Below are 15,412 nucleotides of genomic sequence, written 5' to 3' on the forward strand. Positions count from 1 at the left end.
GCTAGCAGGCTTACCTGTAACTGCAAGCCTTTCGCTATCGGTCCTCAAGAGCACAAGAGGATTCAAGCTTGGAAAGGAAAGAACGCAGCTTCTGCCCGAGAGGACAGAACCCGAGAGTTCAGCAAGAATTTCTGCCAGAGCAACAACGAAGCTTCCTAAGTTAAATGGCAGTTGCGGGTTAGGCAAATGGTAAAGAACACCATTAGTCCTAGGCAACTATTTTTTTTTTTTTTTTTTTTTTTTAATGTGTATTTTTGACCTGGGCATTGGTGACCACAGACGAGATATAGGCAACAATCCCATAAATCCCTCTACTCAGCTCTGGCGAGACCTCACCTGGAGCCCTGCGTCCAGCTCTGGAGCCCTCAGCACAAGAAGGACATGGAACTGTTGGAACGGGTCCAGAGGAGGGCTACAAAAATGATCCGAGGGCTGGAGCACCTCTCCTATGAGGACAGGCTGAGAGAGTTGGGCTTGTTCAGCCTGGAGAAAAGGAGGCTACGGGGAGACCTGATTGCGGCCTTCCAGTACCTAAAGGGGGCCTATAGGAAAGATGGGGAACGTCTTTTTCATAGGGCCAGCTGTGTTAGGACAAGGGGAAATGGTTTTAAACTAGAACAGGGTAGGTTCAGGCTAGAGGTAAGGAAGAAATTTTTTACAATGAGGGTGGTGAAACACTGGAACAGGTTGCCCAGAGAGGGGGTGGAGGCCCCATCCCTGGGAACATTCAAGGCCAGGTTGGATGGGGGCGGGCGCAACCTGATCTAGTTAGCAGTGTCCCTGCTCACTGCAGGGGGGTTGGACTAGATGACCACTAGTGGTCCCTTCCAACCCTAAACATTCTATGATTCTATGATTCTAAATCAAATTAGCACGTCATTTTTATTTCTTTTTTTTAGTAGGTGATCGTGCCACCACCGCACCGTGCTAACACCACTGTGTGTGGATTCAGTGCGACACTAAAATTTTCCCTTTCCTTCCTGCTTTTCTAAGGGAACGGTAATCAAGAGGGAAGCGGGCAGTGCATTGCGCAACGTGAAACAGAAGCGATTATAACTTATCTAGGAAGTTACCCGGAGGTGGCGTATCCTCCTTCGAGCCACAGCTTGCCAAGGACAAGAATTTGCCTCGTAAGGATCCCCAGGCAAAATCTGCCGGTGATCAAAGACACGGTGTGGAAAAGCCTGGCCACCGGTGCTGGAGCTCAGCTCGGCGGTAAAACCTAGCGTGGAAGGAAAAAAATGACAAAAAAGGATGAGCAAGCTACAGGAAAAAAACCAGAACTGGTTTGTTGTGAAATTCTGCACAAAACAAAACCCTAAGAACACTTCCAGCACCTGTGGGAAACTGCAGGTCAAAATGAGGCCGGCTCCGAAGGACTGCAGAAATCTCTCATGTCAGTGAGTGAATTGGCAATAAAAAGGCAAATAAATTCAAGACAGACAGAAAAGTGTATGGGGGAAATAATGGTGGTGTTTATGTCTCAGGACCTGAACCGACGACTACCGCTCAGTTTGAGGTCTTAGGTTTATGGTAAGTATCCTTATGGTAAGTCAGTCAGTAGTGCCCAAGTGTTAGAAGCAGTCACAATGAGAAATCAAGTGCTAGTACCTGCTGGGAAAGGAACAGAAAACAAAATGTTATCTCCAGTGGAAGCCTGCACCTTTCTATAATAAAGTTTTATTATAAAATCTGTGCAGTTGCAGTTCCTTTATTGTAAAAGCAGTGTATCGGGTTTGTGTGGCAATGGGGGTGGTGGTGGGGCACAAGGGTGGCTTCTGTGAGAAGCTGCCAGAAGCTTCCTTTTTGTCTGACAGGGCCAATGCTGCTGGGCAAGGCTGAGCCCATCAGCGATGGTGGTAGCGCCTCTGGGATAATATATTTAAGAAAAGGGGGGAAAAAAGAAAACACCCGAGCATTTGCAGCTGGAGGGTGTGGTAGGAGCAGCCCTGCAGCCCCCCAGGTGGGTGCAGCAGGAGGGCAGGAGGGGCTCCAGGTGCTGGAGCAGAGATTCCCCCCAGCCCCGGGTGCAGCCCATGGTGGGGCAGGCTGTGCTCCTGCAGCCCAGGGAGCCCATGGGGGAGCAGATCCCCACCTGCAGCCCAGGGAGGACCCCAGGCTGGAGCAGGTGAAAGTGCCCAAAGGAGGCTGTGACCCTGTGGGAAGTTCGTGCTGGAGCAGGCTCCTGGCAGGACCTGTGGACCCATTTAGAGAGGAGCCCAGGCTGGAGCAGGTTTGCTGGCACAGCTTGTGACCCTGCAGGGGACCCACACTGGAGCAGTCTGTTCCTGAGGAACTGCAACCCATGGAAGAGACCCACGCTGGAGTAGTTTGTGAAAGAGGGACCCCAGGCTGGAGCAGGGAGGAGTGTGAGGAGTCCTGCCCTGAGGAGGAAGGAGCAGCAGGGACAGCATGTGATGAACTGACCCCAAACCCCATTCCATGTCCCCCTGCGCTGCTCAGGGGGAGAGGGTGGAGAAAATCGGGAGCAAAGTTGAGCCTGAGAAGAAGGGGGTGGGGGTGGGAAGGTGTTTTAAGATTCAGGTTTTTTTAATTTATTACCAGTCAAATCAGAGCAGGGGGAGAATAAACTAGTTTCCCCAAGTTGAGTCTGTGTTGCCCATGACAGTAACCGGCAAGTGATCTCACCCTGCCCTTTTCTCAACCCATGAGCCTTTCGTTATATTTTCTCTTTCCTGTCCAGCTGAGGAGGACAGTGATGGAGTGGCTTGGTGGGCACCTGTGTCCAGCCAGGGTCAACCCATCAGAAGCAGTAACTGCAGAAAAAGTTTGGAGAAGGGGACTGGAGATGACCAAAGGCCTGACCTGGCTTCCACACAAAGGAACACGCTTGGCAAGTTAAGGCTCTTCAGCATGGCGAGAGCAGCAACAGAGTAGGAAGGATAGAGAGGGCTAAAAATTAAGTGACAGGGACACAGCAGATAAAGCTCAGAATGAGCTCACGCTCGTTTTGATACAAAGCAAGCTTCGGTTGGAGCTAGCAGGAGCCAGGTCCAGGAGCCACGAAAGAAGGCAGCTCTTCACACAGCCAGGTCGGTGGAAGTCCTTGCCAGTGCTGTGGATGCTGACGTTTTACACTGAGTAACTGAGGCTGAGTAACCTCATAAAGAAACCTACCGAGGATTATTACATTGATCTGCCCAAGGAAGCCTCTGAAACTGGTTCTAAAAAAGCAGCTGGGGAAGTTTTACACCAGCTTACCTTGTTCTTTTCCCTAAGCGCTCGCTTTCAGTCACTGCCACGAACAAGACACTGGGCTAACCCGACATTTAGCCTTCCAGTACAGGAGCTTTACATTCAACTGAAAATGCACAGGCGTTTCCTTTGCCATTTCCTCACCTTCATAGCAGTGTCGTCCCTTTTCCCCAAGTATCCAGTCCTGTGAAGAGCCGCTGCCTGTGAACTGAGGCTTGGCTACTGAGGGACCCCTGCCTGTGAACTGAGGCTTGGCTACTGAAGGACCCGTGAACTGAGGCTTGGCTACTGAAGGACCCCTTCTAAGCACCAGCTTCCAGGAATACCGGTATTTCCCCGTGTCTGTAGATCGCTGTTTTAGCAATGGTCAACAGCAGCTTTGGCAAGGAACCAGAGAGGCAGTTTTGCAGAATAAGGATGTTAATGTGCTGCGTAAGTTAAGACTGAGAGCCCAGTCTACCAAATCTAAGCTTAGACTTGTTGGTTTTCCATGTTTGGAAAACGTGTCTCTCTCTGAAATTGTTTTAAGCTCTGTGGAAACTTGGAGAAGGGAAAAAACCCCAAAATACTCCAAACCCAGCCAGCCACACAAACGCATGTGTAAATTGTTCTTTTAAGAAGTTAAATTGCCAGGTTAGACTTTAAAAGCGAAGCGTCTCTTATTTCATCACTGATTTATTTTAGCAGTGACCGCACTAATGTAAAGCCCCCTCCAAAATAAAACATGACACTTCTTCCAGTTTTACCATGGGAGGAATTCCAAACACAGCCCATGACAGCGATAAACCTGCTGTCACGATGCCACAGGATACTCTAGAAGTGCATCCTTAAACAGGGAGGAGGGAAACGGGACACGATTCCAGAGGAAGGGCTCCGTACCACACTGAAAATTTGAAGCTTCAGGGGCAGTGTAAGAAGGTTCAGATTATTATTTTAAAGGTTGTTGTAAGATTGGCAAGAGGGAGTAATGCCACTTAAGCTACTCAGGCTGGCAGTCTGTCCTTCTTTTAAAGATTTTCTAGTGTGCTGCCGCTGAAGACCAATTCTTTCTTCCAGGCTTGCTTCAGCGGAAGACCTTGACTTAAAATGATGGAAACCGAACCTGGTGTACACTGAGAAGTCTTAATGTGCAGGAGCACGGAAACTGAAGGGTGTACACTGAGAAGTCTTAATGTGCAGGAGCTGCCACATCTTTTTGGCACCCTCTGCTGGCATGAAAGCCCAAAGGAGTAGGCTGCCAGAAAAAGGAGGAGTAAGCTATTTGTTCTGAAGTGAAGATGCAAAGGGGCAAGAGGAAGAAGTGTGGAGCTAATAAAATGGGAATTCTGAAGTCCCTTTCATCCTGCAGAAGTCTGTCTTTAACTGCAGGTGGGTAACAGAAAAAGCATTTTCTCACCAAATGACTCATTTACAGGTAGGTACGCCTTGACCACAAACACTGGAGTTCCTGCCACTTGGGATTCTTCAAAAGTGCATCCCCTTTTCCTGTTCAGCACACCGCAGATCCCACCAACCGCTTGTTCTGGGCTCTATAAAAGAAGAATCCTATCAAGTTATGTAAAAGGAGAAGATCACCGGTTATTAAAAAACAGCCAGGCAGCACTGGACAATCCCTCTAGACAGCTCTCTTGATGTCTTTCTCATGACAGCTCCTTGCTTAGAAAAATTCCTCTCAAGCGTAACAAGTGGCTTCACTCTCACTTCTGAGACATCTTCCCGAGGCTCTGCCTGCCTCCCCTGCCTCACATGCCTGTGAAGTTGCCGGTTACTGTACGTAATGACTGTACTTGATTGTATTTACATACACAAAGTGAGGCAAAAAGCGCATACGCTCAGTGAATTACCTTCAGCAATCTTTGGGCACAAGAAAGCAGAGTCCTCTAGTGCTTTGTAATAAATGCATTTACTACAGGATGCAAATTTTATACGAACAGGATCTCGCCATACCTTATCTTAGAACGTACAACATAGCTGACAGGCACTCTGGTAAAAACTGTACTTATTTAAAAAACCCCACATTTGCTTAGAAACGTACCACTAAGGCTGCAAAACTCCCCTGCTTTGTCACAATAGGTCTCACAATTCATCAAAGGGAAAAAATTCTCCATTTTGCTGTTTTGTCCTTACTTGCACGCATCTTCTTCAACCCGCGAGGCTAAAGGCATTTTTTAAGCAACTGAGCTGGTAGATTTCCTGCCTGCCACCCAGCACCATAGTCTGGAATTAATTTTTAATTAATGGTCTGAAGTTGCACCAGGGCAGGTTTAGGTTAAACATTAGGAAAAATTTCTTCACAGAGGGGGCTGTCAGGCACTGGAAGGGGCTGCCCAGGGAAGGGGTCGAGTCCCCACCCCTGGGGGGATTTAACAGCCGGGCAGATGAGGTGGTGAGGGCCGGGGTTTGGAGGTGGGATGGCAGGGGTAGGGGAACGGTTGGGCTGGGGGATCTGAAAGGGCTTTTCCAACCTAAACGATTCTATGATTCTATGAAAAGAAGGTTTTAAATCTTCCAATTGCTTTTTGACAGTTAAGACAATTTGGTATCACCAAATACAGCTATTCACATAAAACCATACTTTTTGCATGGAATATATTTACCAGGCTCTTTTATGGAAGAATTTAATTTACCAAGAAAATCCAGTTATGTGAAGGATAGAAGTATAGAAGTTAATGCTTAAACAGCTCAAAAAAAGCTTGTTAAAGAAAATAAAAAAATCCATGCTGCTCTTTCTGGTTATTTAGAATACCCATTGTTTGTTCTCCTGAATGTTTGCAGTGACAGAAAAAATGGAGGGGAAAAAGAAAAATAACCCAAATCATAACTTCCCCAAAAGTACTGGCAATTCATAAAGAACAACACAATTCCCCTCCCCGCCTATATTTTGCTGTTTCTGTTTAACCTTTTCTAACTTTGGAATGAAAAACGTGTCCGCAAACAAAAGTCTCTGCATCACTGACACTGATCACTGACAGAGAACAGAGCTATCATGGTTTCTCAGAAGAGCATGTGGAAACACGATAAATAGTTCTGTTGCATCTCTGTTGTGGGCAGCATTAGGTTTATGGTTTGACTCTATGCCCATAAGGGTCTTTTCCAACCTAAATTATAATTCTATCATCTCAAATGCAATACCCTGCAGCATACCTGTAGTCCTACCAGACAGACGGGCTCCATAAGCCTGGGTTGTGCCGTCAGAGCAGAGGCAGACAGAACCCTCCTCGCAGTCAGAACGATTTGCCCACCACCACGGTGAGTAGCATCAGCGTGCAGGATGACATCATGGATATCAAAATGAACACCTCTCACATTCTCCTCACACAAGACACCCTGCAGTATTAAAAAGGGGAAAACAAAGGTGTGATACTGCTCAGGACTTTCTAAGATACAAACCTTCACTTAGCAGGATTCTGGCCTGACGCTGAACAGTTCTATTCGGACCGAGGCAGCGTGCACTATACACACAGCGGAGTCCTTCTAGGGAGGACTGAAATGCTCCTGTAGCACTTGAGAACTCACACTTGAAACAAACACTACAATATCCAGACAACAATGTATTCATTACATAGGTTGAGTGACGTATGTTCTTCAGTGGGGACAAATTCCAGCTAGCCCACCACCCTGTTCTTACCAGTTATCAACAGTTTCTAAAGATTTCACATGAATAGAGCTCAGATACGTTTCAGTAACACAAGATACAAGGACAACATATAGAATGACACTTACCTCTTTCGTAGCCCACTGGAAACCAGCAACAACACTGTCTTCGATTTCATTTAGACGCTGGACACCTTTTGTGATGTCAGCTAAGATATTTGGACTGGTAGCATCAGCCCCAAAGCACCAAATCTTACAAGCCTCAGACACATCCCGCACGCTGTTTCAGTTCTTGACGGGAACTGACTTCCCCTTTGTCTGCGTCCTCTGCCAGGCCATCAGGAAAGGGTCGAGCCTTCATATACAGCCTGTTGTGTTTGTTGGGAGATTTGGTTAAGCACACCTGGCTTCACCGTCTCACGGCAAGATGCAACTGGGTCTGATTTCTGTGGAGTAGATCAAATACAAAAAATTCCCAAGTACAAAGCTGACCATTTCCATGCACCAATCAAATGCCATTCAATGAAGTGCGGCTTCTCCCCCTAAGGCAGGGTGTTAATGCCAGGTCCACTCGGTCATCCAGGCATGCTCTGCTAGCTTCATCAAGAAACACAACGGCATTTTCAGCAGCACATCTATGGTTACCACCACTGTTTGAGTTAGTTAGTTTTCCTGTCCACTGGGTTTTCTTCACATTGCTGTCTTAAGTCTAAGCTCCTTCAATGAGCTAATAAAGAATTCCTTTTATTATTTAACTGGTTGATCTCCTAAAAGAATTCAAATTGCTTTAAGGAAACCAAGAACAGCAGATTAAAGTGGTATTTTCAAAGGTTAATATTTAGTCATATTCCATACACTGCAGCCCACAAAAATTCTTGAATACCTTGGAACACAAGCATGATCTTCTTCCAGATCTTTAAGGCAAATTTCTAGATGCAGCTCCCCTGCTCCAGCAATGATGTGTTCACCAGTCTCCTCAATAATACACTAGAAGAGGAAATAGTAGGGAGTAAACATTTTAAGAATTTATTAGTATTAAGAGAAACAGGCACAGAGTAAATCAGAAAAATGTCAGATCCCCAAACCGCTCAACCCCGAGTATTCAAAAATTTAATAAATTATCATCTCTATATTGGTTGCAGGACTGCTCCAGGGTGAATCCTCTCACCAACAATACTGGGTACTCTCACACTAAACATAGTTCCCATCCTACTGAGGTCTTTGAGCATTAAAGTAAGTGTAAGGAAAAAGCACTGCTCAAAACCCCAACACTAATTGCTGCAGAGTTTGTGTTTTTCCTCAGGATCTTCCTATTCAAATGCTGACTGAACTTATGCCTATTTATCTTGTGTTAGCTCATACAATCACAGCTGGAAACTGTTTTGAGCCTGCAGCCATGCCATTAGATCACATAAAGAGCTCTCTGTGAATAAAGCTGAGTGCTTTGGGTATTGCACTGCAAACCAGTAGCTCTAAAGCTAAATCTTATAGCTAACACTCACCTGAACCATAGGATCAGACTTGGCCAGATGCTTTAGACTTTCAACTAGTTTTGGTAGATCAGCAGGGTTTTTTGCTTTGACAGCAACACGTACAACTGGACTAACACCAAATTTCATCACTTTCATGTTGTGGGCATGGTCAAAGGTGGCAATGGCACCCGGCTTCACCAAAAACTGGTCAACACCAACTAGACCAACAATGTTGCCACGAGGTACATCCTCAATGGGCTCAACATAAGAACCCATCATCAAAATGGTTCTACAAAGACAGAGGATGAGCAACAATCCTTGAATACTTTTTCATCCCCAGTATTTCCAAATACTGTTATGCTTGAATTAATGAAAACCAGCATTCCTTGCATTCCTTTTCTCCTTGGGCTAGTGACTTTCCTAAACTTTCTGTTGAAATGTTTCTTGGATTAACTGAAATAAAACACAAATGTCCTTCTTCTCTGCTGACAACAGATTACAATAGTAGAAAGAAAAAGGTCCACGAATAGTTGTATCTTATGGCTGTATCTTCCATATATGGAAGACAAAAATAAAACCAAATGTTTTCTTAACTCTCTGGCCAGAGTGATTGGGATGGATTTCCCTTCTCCAGTGATGTATCCCCTGGGCTCCCTTTTCATGGGGGTTTTAACATACTTGAGGAGAACATGAGTTAACACAGGAACCAGAGAGTTTCTTAAAGTCTCTGCTCTTAACATTCAGTGCTGCACAGAAAGTGATCACGCGCTTTCGGACATTACTCTTCAAAAGGTTGACCGAAATTCAGCAGTGTTCTTTAATATACTTGAATTTCTGTCGTGGTTTAACCCGGCTGGCAACTCAGCACCACGCAGCCGCTCGCTCACTCCCCCCTCCCTCAGTGGGATGGGGGAGAGAATCGGAAATAAAATAAAAGGTTAGAGCCGAGGGCTGAGATAAAGACAGTTTAATAAGAGAAAATAATAATAATAATAATGAGAATGATAACAGAATAAACAGAATATACAAAACGAATGAGGCACAATGCAATTGCTCACCACCCGCCGACCGATGCCCAGCCCGTCCCGAGCCACGAGCAGTCCCTGAGCTACGATCACTCTGCCCGCGACCGACCGACCAACCGAACTAACCCCCCCCGAGCATGACGTTCTATGGTATGGAATAGCCCTTTGGTCAGTTTGGGTCAGCTGTCCTAGCTGTGCTGTACTCCCAGCTTGTTATGCACCTGGGCAAGCAGGAGAAGCTCAAAAAGTCCTTGAGTAGTCTGAGCACTACTTGGCAACAACTAAAAACATCAGTGTGTTATCAACATTCTTCTGGTACTAAATCCAAACCACAGCACTATGCTAGCTACTATGAAGAAAATTAACTATCCCAGCCGAAACCAGGACAATTTCTGAGAGCCAACCAGAAACCATGTTTCTGATTACACATCCATACACAGGGGCGGCGATAGACGCTTGGTTTTAGCATTGCAATTACACCTTGAGAAGAGGGAGGGAGGCAGTATCGGTGGGGTTTTTAATGTATAAAATAAAAATTTTCTCCCTTTTCTTAAATCAAAACATGTATGTCTCTTGTATGCTGCAACACACTTACAAACACCTTATTTCAAATCATGACATTCCTGACGTACAAATTAACCACTGACCAGATTATAAAAAGACAATTGAGGTAAGTTTCTGTGGATTTTAGAAAGACCTAAAAGACTTCCCATTTCACAGCTCAAGGGTAAGAAATGCTACCATGTTGGCAATTCTAATGAAGTAGAAAGGCCAAGTTAGCTTAAGACGGGGTTTTCCCTCTTTATCTTGATCTTCAATGTCTAGCTTGATATCAGGTTTCTATCAGTTTGGCTGCCTCTTCCTTCTTAAAATGAATAATGGCATCAAAGACCTGAAACAAGTTTATAGCAACCAGAGTAAGTAATATAACAGAGACTGGTTTTGCTTACCATTTATCTTAAACATGTTGTATGTCTGAAAACCTTCTGGTTTCTCTGTTCTGGGCTTTTGTTTTGAGAAACTATTTGCAAGGATCATACAGCTCAAGATTAATAGATTGTATCAGATGTTTCTAATTTCAAAGGGAATTCCAAATTCCTGTCAGAAGAGGTTCACACACGAGACGCACAAATCTTTAATCTAACGATACACGGAATATGTTATTTCAGTGAAGAGACCACTCAGATTTGCTGCCTTCTACTTCTGTCCCAGCTTTTTCACATTGTTCTCATACAGCAGAATTTTATCTAGTCTCTACAGAAAGTATAGACCTACTTTATAAGAAGGATGGCTTTCCTAAGAGCTAACCTGCTAAACTAAAAGAAGTCTTTCCTTACACCCTTGCAACCAAATCAAGACAAAATATTGCTTTACCTTCAAGATGGGATCCAGAACTAGCTGGCAAAATATCCTTGGAAACTTCTCTCCATCAGCTGATTTGCTGAATTTTCCAGTTGCTGGATCAAAATATTTGAAGAAAATGCTTATTTTTACTCACCCAGTTTGAACTTGAGGAGTATCCACTTTTCCTGTGAATTTCCACTTGGTTATTTTTAAAAGAAAACTTTGTAAAGTTTCATTTAAGCAGAGATTAAAATAGCAGAAATGTGGCTAATCCTTATTTGAATGTAGCAGTAACTTTTAGATGTTTGGGGAGGCAAAGGATGGCTTTTTGTTTGTTTAGGTTTTGGAGGTTTTTTTACTACACCTAAAAACACTGACTTCAATGTGCATTTTTAGGCTGTTACAGGGAACTAGACACTGTAAGCAAACCAAGAATTCTCTTACTCCACCGTTATCTATAACTGCCTTTTGAAGCTTTCCTAAAATCATTTAAATACCATATGAGAGAAATTTTAGAGTACCCTACAAGCTAAATGAGTCAAGTTAAGTTCATTTATTATAAGGCATCAGAAGACAAGCAAATACATCGAGCTTTCACACATGTATAAAGCATTCTGTTAACAGCAAGTTCTGTACATATTTAATAGGAAATTAACTCCATTGTTTACGAGCTACAGCTTAAGGTTCATTAAATTCACAGAAATACTGATTGGTATCAAAAGACTGGATTTGGTGCATAATCTTGTGTTGTGTATTCATTCTACCTATGCAGTTCAATAAAAACATTTATGTTCTGAAGTTCTGAGAGTGAATCTTCTCTCTCTGCTCTTAAGGAGCAGGTTATCAGAACTCACCACAGAAGGTACATACATACAGCATATCTGCATTGCAACCAATTGCCTCTCTTTGGTACATAAATGTTTTTGTTGTAAGAGTTACAAACTCATGTCTCTAACTAGCTTTCTAAGCTGCCTATGAAAGCTTAGTTTTACTGAAGCACATATTCAACATGCACTGGGTATGCATCACTGATACCCTTCGAGCATCACTGTGGTATCTAAGCATGTGTCTACATTCATTCCACACGTACTGCGTTACTTACTTATCACCCAAAGTTTTTTCATCATCTCTTCCACTTTCTTTGAACGCTCAGCTGGAGGGAGTTGTGCTTTTTCACTTTTGGCAGTAAATTTGGTTACATACATCTTGGCAAACCGCTTCAGATGCCCAGCTACACAGACCACAGCCAAGCCCAACAGTACCGACAACTGGATCAATCTTTAAAAGGGGACAAAAAGGGAATGCATTTCACAAAACACTGATTTGAAACATATGATTTGCTTTCAGTGACAGGTAGGATCAGTAAAAATGCCAAATATTTTCTGAAACATACAACAAGGAAATACTTCCCCTAAAATGGGTCTATTGAATATTACTTCGAAGCCAGAACCTTACTTTGTCCCACACAGTGGAAATATTTATAATGAAGGCTAAAACAAAAATTTCAGAAACATGTTTGTAAAGTGCCAAGTAGGATTTGGAGGATTATGACTTTGTAAACAATATTAACTGAATTGTTCATGAACTTCCTCTGCAAATTAAAATATAGGTCGCTATTCCTGCCACACAGATAAAACTGGTCTGACTTAAGAATGGCTGAGGTTCATGGAATATAAGAATCAGAATACAATCCTAGCCCAAAGTCCTTTGTTCCCATAAGTAGGTGAAGCTGCAGTCAATTTTAGCCATAAAACAAACTGGTACAGGATGATCACATTTAAACAAAGGGAACCAGGTCTGAAATCTCTGGTGAGAAGGTCTGTCTCGTAGCTATTTGGTGGAAAAAATACTATCTGAAGCAGCCTGATTCTGACAATTCCTTACTCTAACAGCTGGACCACTAGAGAAGACTTGCAATCGACCTAGTTTAGTTATTTTACAATTCTCAGTTGCAATATAGGAAATACCATTTGTCTTTCTAGTTCTAAACCATCCTTCCAAAGACATCCAGCATGTTACGATATAATTACTGGTAGAATAAGAGAGACCTACATCTTCTGATTGGAAAAGAGTAAATTAAATGTGTTATCAGTCAGGAATAGCAGAAAGTCCATATTTCTTGTCGTGTAAGTGACACAAGCAGCAAAGTCAGGCACAGAAAGCTAACCTTCTGGCTTCTGGTCCTTTGCCTTAAATTTCAAACGATAGCTTCCCCCGGGCAAACATCTGACATTTCATGTTTGAATGACACTGAGGAACTGGCTTCACGTTACACATTTTGTTGGCGAGAAAGTATCACTAGAAGTTGATCTGCTTTGTGAATTCTCTCCTCTCTTCTAGTTGCTTTTGCTCCCCAGTTGGTTGGTCTGAAATAATATCCCCAAAGGAAAAAGTATGAAGCAGTGGGGGTGGAACGGGACTAAAGAATGGCTCCTTCAGGTTGGCCAGAGATCTGAACTGCCATAAGTACATGCAACTGTTTCATATCAAGGCAAACAGGATTTCAACCACAGCAAAGTTTTAAAGTTTTCTTTACCATAATATTACCCATTGGTCCTGTTTCACCCTCTCCGTAGGTGAAAATGATGACATCGACATTTTCCACAATACACTGACATGTGTAGTAAAGTTCCTCAGGCTCCAGCTGCAATTCCATCAAAGCAGGATCCATTTTGTTCATCATCAATACTGGTTTGATACGTTCTGCAATAGCCTGCTGGAGAACAGTCTCTGTCTGTACACAAACCCCTTCAAAAAATATAAGCACAATTAAAACATGCGTTACATATGTGGGCAAGATCTCTAATCTCCTTTGTACAGTGGTGACTGGGAAATTCAAACTGGGAATTTGGTGGTAGTCTCGGTACTCCCTGAAACTGTCACTACTTAGTTGCATGTATCACTCCATTTTCTAAGTGAAGGAGGAGAAGAATGACAGGCAGCTCCACTCCCTAGGATTTTACTGAAAGATTGACTTTATTTCCTCAGTTACTCTACATTCAACCCGCAAGCTGGATACAAAGTGGATATCACCTTCTAAAATACAGGAAAAGCCATGGGCTAAGACTGCAAATCAGAATTCATACCGTTAGAAGTCAAATTTTCAGAGAAAGAAGCTTCTTCCATCAGATTTTTTTTTTTTTTCTTAAGAGGAAGAAAATAAAGTACACTGAGGTCTTCCTGATTTGAAGGGCATGCTTACCTGAAACACAGTCACCCACAGCAAGGGCACCAACAGTGACATGGAGAGCTGCTGTAACTTCAGAGGAGAAATCAACAAGTCCAGGGGAGTCAATTAAGTTAATATGAAAACCTGAACCATCCCTACACTGTTTGATGAAGGCCAAGTCATCTTCTGAGAGTTCATAATATGCAGCAATTGCCCTGCAAGAGAAGACGATTCACTTTAATGATTTAATAGTGTTTCATAATTTGCTGATTTTAAAATTTGCATTGGTCAGGCAACTATAGCTGCTACATATACTATATACCAACTATACAGTGCCAATATTTCTTGATGTACTTAAAGGAAAGACCACAAGAAGACTTCAACATTTCAATGTCTAAAGTTCTTAGGGTCTAAAATTCTGCTTTGGATGTAATTAATTTTTATTCTTATTCAAAATCAACACCTCAAGATGGTAGTCATAGCATAATATCACTGTCAGACACTTGTAGAGACATGCTCCTAATCACTTTACGACTTGCTAACTTTGCAGTTGCAGACATCAAAGACAGTGGAAATAACAAGAAGACACTGCCCACCATAGTGGCTTGGAGGAACCCAGTATCAGTCTGTAGGCAATCCAATAAAAATGAAGGTTGCCACTAAGAATCTCCCCGAAGGTGTCTTTCTCCATAGTGAGGAGGTAAGAATGGTTGCTAGATATCACTTAAAAGCTCTACTACAAAATTGCCCAGATAGCACTCTGAAGACTGTGGACTTCTGTTCCGTAATGCACAGCTTGATTCACATGTCAACCGAAAAAAAGATCTGACAGGATGCAAGGCTTTCAGCAGACCATTTTTCTGTCTTCAGACTAAAAAGAAAGGAAGAAAAAAAAGGAAGATACAAACAAATTCTTACAGAGACTTGATTGTGATGCATCTTTCTTGCTCATCTTTCCTTGTGCCTGTGAATCGCGTTTCTCCTGCTCTGGCTGAAGCAATGATGCCTGCTGTACATGCCAAGAAGTCTGTCAAGGCTGAATTGCCATGATCAACATGAGCAATCACAGATATATTCCTAATATTGGACTTCTTGTCCATGATTGCTTGGATCCAGTCTACTGTGAAATTCACCTGAATGTGGGAAAAAAAAAAAAGAAAATGAGTTATTGCTTCCTCTTAAAGTATAGAAAGGTCTATGTGAAATTTTAAGCTTTTGCTGTTTCTTATTAACTCACAATCTAAAGAAGAAATGAAGCTGTTCATACTTTTAAGCTTAGTATTACAAACAGTTGTTCACATTTTTGGCATGTTTTCTTAAGTATGAAGAGTGGAGGCATAACTTAAAATATGGCTGAGATTTCACGTCACAAAATGTCGATTGCCACAGAAACGAAGCATCCACCTGCGGAGACGGAACAGCTCATCCCGCCAAACTTTACAGGAGAGTTAGTGCACAGAACTGCAAGCTGCAGCTCTCATCAGAGCTTCGGTGCATGTCCTTGTCCTTGTCCTCTCCTCCCACCGCCGCCGCCCCTCTCTTTGCCAAGTCTCCCTCCCTCACCTGCTCTCCATCTCCCAGGGCTTGTCAGG

General features: G+C 43.2%; 1 protein-coding gene across 1 annotated transcript; it reads right to left on the reverse strand.

Annotated features, from left to right (window-relative positions):
* Positions 1-886: 886 nt before the first annotated feature.
* On the reverse strand, positions 887-14,947 carry LOC104134198 (elongation factor 2-like). Its single transcript, XM_035903091.1, is given in 16 exon segments — positions 887-1,222; positions 4,613-4,745; positions 6,361-6,543; positions 6,940-7,084; positions 7,086-7,220; positions 7,222-7,256; positions 7,678-7,797; positions 8,313-8,571; positions 10,026-10,142; positions 10,144-10,199; positions 10,682-10,790; positions 11,750-11,875; positions 11,877-11,929; positions 13,188-13,399; positions 13,854-14,035; positions 14,739-14,947. Coding segments are annotated over 16 exon segments (2,208 nt in total). The 5' UTR covers positions 14,921-14,947; the 3' UTR covers positions 887-1,061.
* Positions 14,948-15,412: the final 465 nt, after the last annotated feature.

This window comes from Egretta garzetta, unplaced genomic scaffold (assembly GCF_000687185.1).
Source record: "Egretta garzetta isolate BGI_Z169 unplaced genomic scaffold, ASM68718v1 scaffold179, whole genome shotgun sequence".
Taxonomy (NCBI): domain Eukaryota; kingdom Metazoa; phylum Chordata; class Aves; order Pelecaniformes; family Ardeidae; genus Egretta; species Egretta garzetta.